This window comes from Drosophila sechellia, chromosome 3R (genome assembly GCF_004382195.2).
Source record: "Drosophila sechellia strain sech25 chromosome 3R, ASM438219v1, whole genome shotgun sequence".
Taxonomy (NCBI): domain Eukaryota; kingdom Metazoa; phylum Arthropoda; class Insecta; order Diptera; family Drosophilidae; genus Drosophila; species Drosophila sechellia.
In genome coordinates this window covers 21,322,609-21,330,429 of record NC_045952.1, presented here as the reverse complement: position 1 = coordinate 21,330,429, position 7,821 = coordinate 21,322,609, and the positions used below count along the sequence as shown (strand labels likewise).

Sequence of the window (7,821 nt, the reverse complement as noted above, 5' to 3'; positions counted from 1 at the left end):
ATACACATAAGACTTGGAGCTCGGAGAGCAGCTACCTTGAGGGTCAAGTGCGAATACAGCCCACGGAACGCGATTATCAGATGCGAGAGTGGGAGAATGGGAGGAAAATGAGCACTCAAATTAGAATTTAGGAATTTTAGGTCAGTCGCGTAATTGAGATGCTGAGCAAATTCACTGCAACGGTTAATGGAACTAATTAACCAATCAAGCGGCGGTGGTGACGATAAGCCTCGGTTCAAGTCAAAAATCGACGCATCTCTCGATTCCCGCTCAGTTTCGTTTCGGCAATCATTCGGATCACACGGAAAACGTAGTAGTGCCATTTGCCGTACATTATGGCCTCTCAACCGCTTGGACTCCTGCTGGGAGCCATCCTGATTTGCATATGCGCAATCGATGCTTCAGTGCCTCATCCTTTTGCGGCAAACTATTCGATAGACATCCTGCGACTGGCCAAGGCTGCTCACATCAAGGCCTATATGGGCGATGAGAAGGAGCAGGCTTGCAATAATTTCTACAACTATGCCTGCGCCAATTGGCCGCGTTTGCATCCCGCTCGAAAGTCGAAGACGCGGACCAACTACCTGGAAGAACTCCAGGAACTTTATATACGTAAGAGCGCAGATATGCTCAAGAGTGCGACCAGAGGAGCTGAGAACAGTGCCGATCGTCAGTTGAAGTACTTCTATGGCTCTTGTCGCCTTCAAACAAACGACACGCGATCCGCTTTAAATACCCTGCAAAATGTGACGGATTTCCGAGGCGGTTGGCCGGAGATTCGTGTGGCGTCCTGGTATCAGTACGAGTACGATTGGCTGCAGGTGGTGGCCAATTTGAAACGCAAGCTGGGCGTGGATATCTTCATTGGACTGGAGGTGATACTCGACTACAAGGAGGAGAAGATGCATCGCCTTAGGATCGGTGCTCCACAGTTTCCCATGTCACGGCGTCACTACTTGCATTCCCACTTCGCAGGCACTCGGGAAATCTATGAGCGTTCAATCGAAAATAAGTTGAAACTGTATTTCCCAGAACAGTCGGAACACTGGAGGCAGGAGGTGGCCAGTCAAGTCGTCCAAATAGAGCAGCAGCTGGCCAAGGGATTGCCCCACAATCCAGCCCTAACCTTGGCGCAAACCACTCGTCAAAGGACCGCCGCTGAGATGAAGACTGCCTATGGTAGCTATGTGGATGTGACCCGGTATCTGCAATTGATTTTCAACGACGACCTATACATGGATTTGTATGAGACACCGGAGGATTACATGTCCAATTTGGTAGATGTGATAAGGGAAACACCCAAGCTGCAGCTGGCCAACTATACCATGTGGAAGGCCTTGGAAGCGTTGGATATCGCCCGAGTGCCACAGTCTCAGAGAGCGGATATTTGGTGTGTCCAGCTGGCTCAGCAATTCTTTCCGCATCAGCTGGAGAGTCTGTTCCATCGCAACTACAACCACATGCAGATGATCAATGAGTTGCAATCGACGTGGTCGGACATCAAACGAGTCTTTCGCGAGGATCTGCAGGCCTCGGAGCGTTTACTCTGGCTAACATTGGAGACCAGGCAGAAGGCCATCACCAAACTGGAGGCTTTAAAGCTGCACTTCCGGACCCACGACGACAACAAGTTGATTCGCCAGATGCACGGACTTAATCTGAACATGGATCGCTTTTATCCGAACTTGGTCAGCGTTCTCCAGTGGAAGACACAACGCGGTTTGGCCAAGTTGATGACCGAACCGGTGGCCGAAGATGAAGTGCACAAGCTGCCGCACTACGAGATCCAGAAGAATCGCATACAAGTGCCGATTACTTTCCTGCAGGCAAGATTCTTCTGGGATCCCGCCTATCCCAACGGCTTGAAGTACGCCACCTTGGGTGTTCTCCTCGCTCGCCAAATGCTCCACGGATTTGATGGCGTTGGAAGGCGTTACGATGCCTATGGTTACAAGAACAACTGGTGGGATCACACCTCGGAGAGTTCATACTCTCGACGTACCCAGTGTTTCCAGGAGCAGTATGCCATCTTTGTGGAATACAAGGGTAAGCCGGTGCAGGATAAGGATCTGCTGCGTAGAATTGTAGCCGATAACGGAGCCCTGGACATCGCCTATCGCGCCTACCAACAATGGCTGAAGAATGCGGCCGAAACACCGGTTATATATCAAAGGGAACGTCTGCCACTCCTGGATCATGACCACAATCAGATCTTCTATCTGGGTTATGCGCAGCTGTACTGCACCGACTATCCGGAATCTGTGGAGCGATTTGATGAGCTTCCCGAGCAGCTGCGGGTTAACACGGCGCTATCCAATTCGCAACAGTTCACCAATGCCTACGGTTGCTCCAGGGAGGAAAAGCTGAACGCCCGCTTTAAGTGCACTCTCTACTAAGAGGTTAATTTTCCATCCATATTCCTAATATGTATCTATTCTACGAGATTACGAAATAAAAGCATTTGTTACACTTGTCATGCGTTTGATTGGGCTTTCTATTACTAAACTCTAAACCTTCTGCACAATCTAATTAAAAGAACAACCAAGTTTAGTATAACATGACTCAAATTATTACAGAAGCGCTTACATTCCAATCAGTTTCTGGAAGCGAATCTCTTTCTCTGCGAGCTTCGCTCTCTTGATGTCTGATAACCCCAACTGACCCTTGGTCATATCAACTCGGACTCTTGGCTGCTGGAATGCGATTGTAAGTGGCGAAGGCAGTCGATAGCTTCACCGAGCTCCGGCAGCATGTCGGACCCGTGTTGGACGACAGTATTTTTATGGCTGCTCTGGCTGCCACACCTCCAGCAAAATGCCTTGGTTTCTGGTGAGGATCTACCACCGCCGTTCCAGCGGATCTATCAATCGGAACAGACGGTACGACGTACAAAGGCTCAGGAAATGGGCAGTCATGTGAACAAAAGCATCGATCCATGTGTGGATTTCTATGCATATGCCTGCGGCAACTGGAAGTCAACTCTAGTGCCACAGGAGCAACTGCAGCAGCAAACAGACCGGGAGCTTCTTCTGCTCGTGGAGGAGGCTGTGAGGAGAGAGGATAGCGTCATAGTTCGACAGGCCAAGGAGCTATTCAAGTCCTGCGTATCGGCACAGGCTCATCAGAGCCAGCAGCAGCAGCAGTTCCTCAGCGAGTTCATCACCCAGAACGGAGGCTTCCCAGCTGTTCCCGGTTCCCAATGGGCAGTGCATCACCACGACTACAATTGGCTTAATGTGCTAGGTGGTCTAAGGCTCCGCTATGGAATGGACATCCTAATCGGACTCCGAGTGGGCTATAACTATGCCATTGTAAATGAGAACAGCTTGTATTTAAGTGAACCGAGCACATTGATTCCCACCGAATTGTGCACCCGGAATCGCTCAGATATTCGGGACTCCATTTACGAACCGCTTGAGCATCGAGTGGCATCCGAACTAAAGTCTTGGTTGGCATTGGGACATGACGAATCCGCACGTCTAGCCGCCGACATCCTTAGTTTCGAGCATGAGTTATGTGGTGGAATGAAAGGTGGAACCTTCGATCCATGGGATGCCGAGGAGCAGCTCTATCTAGCCAACTACACCCGCAAAACGTTGCGTGAGTTCTCGAATTCGATCGAACTAGATTTGGATTCATATGTAAGGGCCAGTTTTGGCCAGGATATTTATAAGCCCGTTTACATGGCAGCACCGGAATATTTTCGCCAACTCAAGCGCACTGTGGGTGCCCACAACATAAGTCTAGTGGCTAACTATATAATGTACCGAGCGGTGTCTGCTCTGAATTTTCCTCTGGACGATCGCCCGCAGTTAAGGAAACGGGAGTGCTTGGAACGAACCAAAGAACTACTTCCCACAGCATTGGGTGAATTATACGCCCGACAGTTTGGAACTGAAGATAGTAGAATAGATTTGGACAACCTTTATGATACATTAAAGACAGCTTTAAGGCAAAGTCTGGGTGCGGAATGGTTGGTGGAAGGCACTCAGCGGGTGGGTCAGGAAAAACTTAGGAACCTAAAGCTGCAGATGCCCACTTACGAGCGTCCAGTGATCCTTAAACTGCAGCTGGAACGTGACAATTATTGGCAAAATCTCCGCCAGCTGCTGGGAGTGGTTCAGTCCCAAAGAAACAAACGACTTTTCGAAGAGTTTGTGCCTGCTCCCTCCGATCCCGTGGAGGCCTATGAGGCCAGGGTGCGACTGAGACCAGTTCAGCGACGTTTGGATATGGGTTTGGCCCTGCTGCAGCCACCAGCCTACGATCCTCGCTATGGCCATGCCATCCGCTATGCCACATTGGGCGTAAAGCTGGCGCAACAGTTGGTGATGGCTTTCGACGATCCCCATTGGTCGGTGGGATTGCTCGAGCGGGATAATTGGGATGGTCAAACAGCGTGGCAATATCACATTCGAAGCAATTGCTTTGTCCGCCAGGTGGACAATTATTTGAGGCCCAATGTAAGTGCCACCACGCAGCTGATCACTGACAGCGCAGCCATCAATGTCGCCTTTCGGGCGTATCTAACCTGGCTGGGTTTCCAGGAGCCAAACAACGACTTCACTAAGCTGACCAAGGAGACTCTACCAGATCTTAACTACTCAAACACGGCACTATTCTTCTTAGCTTATGCCCAACAGCATTGCAGTCTGGAGGAGACTCGTCCCAGGGATGAGCAAGGGACTCCGGAAGGATACCACTACAGCGCACGACAGAATCACACCTGGACTCGCCTGCTTGTAAACGGACCTTTGCGAAACTCAGTTGAATTTGCGAGTGAATTTCGTTGCCCCATTGGATCACCCATGAATCCTGCAACCAAATGCGTCATATACTAACAATAATTGGATTTTAAACTATTCTGAAATATACTGTATTTCACTTATTGAATTAATCTGTATTGAATTCTTCTTAGGCTAACGTTGAATAAACTGCACATCTAAGCAATAAGTATTGTTTGTTTAGAATAATCTACATTTACTATGATTTGTCTCGGTTTAATGATGCTGGCAGTCTATAGTATAGATCGGAAATGCTTCCCTGTCTGGGAGAAATTGTAAACCTTCTCAGACCGTTGGATTACAACATTTGCTGGCTTGATAGTGGGAGAGCCTTGTCACCAAGCGAATGGTGTTGTTTTGCTGTCAATGCCAAGTTCTCGGTTGTCGAGGCCAAGTTTGTTTACTTCTCTCGCAGATCCCAGAGCCTCAATGGATGTGATAACCCACAGGGACTGAGAGTAAACTTGACCCAGTTCTCCCAGGTTCAAGCCCAGCCAGGAGAAGCTTCCGATTCGCGCATTATCAAGCCTCCAGACACCGCAGCTCAGTCGATTTTTCAACGCCAAGATGAGAGCTACCAGAAGCGCTTGGTTGGGCTTTCTGCTCGAACTGCTGCTCCTCTTTGAAATCCAAGTTTGCGATGTGACTGAAGCCCGACAAAACCATATGAATCGCATGCAGATGAGTGGAAACTTTCCAGACTCACGTGAGGAGCAACTGGTGCGCCAAAAAATAGCTACAGATGTGCAAAAGTATATGAACCTGAGCGCCGATCCCTGTACGGATTTCTTCCAGTACGCCTGCGGTCAGTGGCGCCGTTATCACAAGCGCCAGCTTCGTCCGGATGAGTTGTCCACTGCGCAGCAACTGATGGAGACCAAAATCTCGGAGCAATTGCAGCAGCTTCTCACCCAGCCACTGCCAACGCAACATCATCCGAACGGATATAGTGGACCCAGCATGACGAATGTGCGAAAAGTGCGAGCCTTTTACGAATCTTGCGTCGCAGTGGAAGCAAATGCCGGTGAGAGACGTCGTTTCCTAATGAAGATTCTCAAGGATAACGGAGGATTACGCAACGTTCCCAACTCCAACTGGCAGCACAACCGTCAGTGGGTACAAACACTGGGCGAACTGAGAAGGAACTACGGATTGGACATACTTTTGGGTCTGGAAATCGATCTGAATCTGCAGACCATGAAGGGGAATACCATATATTTTGGGGAGCCCAAGCTCACCATCATTCCAGCGGAGCACTGCAATGCCTTGGCCACGCGAGGAGCTCAGGTGCGGGATGAGGTCTATGAACTGGTGCAGCAGCAGGTGACCGAGAACTTGCGCGATTGGTTTGGCATGGACACCGGAGAGGCGGCTAGATTCGCAGGAGATATTATCCGATTTGAGTTTGAGCTGTGCAAACAAATGGGGGAGCAGGATATTCAGAAGCCAGAGGAGGAGTTTCCACCCACCATACAGACTCAAATTTACGGCGCACGCTCGCGAACTGGTCAAGAGCGGCTGCGGCGCCAGAAAGGAGGAATGACCCTGACCGAGCTCACCAGCGAGATGGGCAATCACTTGGACTTCAAAATGCTGGTAGAGGTCATTCTGGAGAGTCAGTACCCATCCCAAGTCTATCTCCGTTCCCCGGAGTACGTTAAACATGTGGTGAGGACCATTAAGACCAATAACCGCATCACCGTTGGTGGCTACATTCTATACGTGGCCCTGAATGAACTCAATCAGCCGCCGGAGGAAGCACCATCACAACGTGCCCGCCAATGCGTCCTGGTGACGCAACGTCTCTTTCCGCAAGTTTTGGGTGAGATGTTCCAGCGCCATGTACAGCGCGATAATGCGAAACATGATCTGGACGCCGTATTCAACGATGTGATCAAGGCGCTCGAGGAGCAGTTCCACGTGGAATGGATGGACGAGAACGATCGCAGGGCGGCCAGAACCAGACTGTCACAATATCGAGTTTCTCTGCCGGATTACCAGAGTTTGGATCTCACCGATTTGCAGTTTCAGAAGTCAGAAGACTACTGGCGCCGTTTGGAGATTGCTCTCAAGTATCGTTCCCATCAGCAGTTCGAAGCCCTTAGGGGCAACGATTTTGGACAGGATGCAGACGGTCTGGATGCGTTCGAGGTGCGAGCTGCTCTATCGCCCCGCCAGCAAATGGTCCTGGTTGGATGGGGTCTGCTGCAGGCTCCCTACTATAATTACTACTACCCGAAGTCTTTGAAATATGCGCTATTGGGCCACCGATTGGCCAGTGCCTTGGTTCAGGCATTCGATGACGAGGGATGGAACAATCATCCACAGGCGACGGCCCAGTGGAATGAGGTGACCATGTCTGGTTACCGAAATGCCAGCGAGTGCCAGCGGGCTCAGTACAGTAGTTACTTGTACAATGAACCTGGCGAGTTTCGGAATGCCACCAGGCTAAGAGAGATTATAGCCGATGGCAGTGGTCTCAATTTGGCCTTCAATGCGTATTTGGCTTGGCTGGAGCAGCAGGATCACAAGCTACGTCCACTCCTGGCGAAGGAAACGCTACCGGAGTTGAATTTCACCAACACCCAGCTGTTCTTCATATACTTCGCACAGACGCGCTGCTGGGCAAAGGACAACCAGGAGGCTATCCTGGACTCGATGCCTCTGATGCAGCACACACCGGAGCGATGGGATGTCAATGGACCGCTTAGTAACTCCGCGGAATTCGGACGGGAGTTCGGCTGTGCCCTCGGCACACCGATGAATAGTGGCGACAAGTGTTTGGTTTACTGATGATGACGAGGCGGAAATAAAATATACTTGGAAAGTAAGTCAAGAGAGTGGAGTTTCTGATTGAAGTGTGGTCAGTAGGATGCCAGTTTTTTTTAGGTGGGTACATAAACATCTAAGAGCTCGCATTTACTGAAAAAACAGACATCTTTAAAATGGTAATATGCAAGGCGGCCCCTTAAGTTCTCGCTGTCTCACAGTTTTTGTGTCAATCGAAGCTCTTGAAAGCAGAACGACGTGTCTATCC

General features: G+C 50.0%; 3 protein-coding genes across 3 annotated transcripts; all 3 read left to right on the top strand.

Moving 5' to 3' along the window:
- Positions 1-269: 269 nt before the first annotated feature.
- LOC6607499 (neprilysin-4) lies at positions 270-2,471 on the top strand. The gene has a single exon (XM_002032232.2). The coding sequence runs from the start codon at positions 336-338 to the stop codon at positions 2,394-2,396; it is 2,061 nt and encodes a 686-aa protein (XP_002032268.1). The 5' UTR covers positions 270-335; the 3' UTR covers positions 2,397-2,471.
- A 257-nt stretch (positions 2,472-2,728) lies between these two features.
- Positions 2,729-4,953, top strand: LOC6607498 (neprilysin-4). Its single transcript, XM_002032231.2, has one exon. The coding sequence runs from the start codon at positions 2,751-2,753 to the stop codon at positions 4,839-4,841; it is 2,091 nt and encodes a 696-aa protein (XP_002032267.1). The 5' UTR covers positions 2,729-2,750; the 3' UTR covers positions 4,842-4,953.
- Positions 4,954-5,347: 394 nt separating this feature from the next.
- Positions 5,348-7,624, top strand: LOC6607497 (endothelin-converting enzyme homolog). Its single transcript, XM_002032230.2, has one exon. The coding sequence runs from the start codon at positions 5,352-5,354 to the stop codon at positions 7,575-7,577; it is 2,226 nt and encodes a 741-aa protein (XP_002032266.2). The 5' UTR covers positions 5,348-5,351; the 3' UTR covers positions 7,578-7,624.
- The last annotated feature ends 197 nt before the right edge of the window (positions 7,625-7,821 follow it).

Coding starts and splice junctions, on each gene's coding strand:
- LOC6607499 (XM_002032232.2), top strand. CDS start 336: ATGGCCTCTCAACCGCTTGGACTCCTGCTGGGAGCCATCCTGATTTGC.
- LOC6607498 (XM_002032231.2), top strand. CDS start 2,751: ATGTCGGACCCGTGTTGGACGACAGTATTTTTATGGCTGCTCTGGCTG.
- LOC6607497 (XM_002032230.2), top strand. CDS start 5,352: ATGAGAGCTACCAGAAGCGCTTGGTTGGGCTTTCTGCTCGAACTGCTG.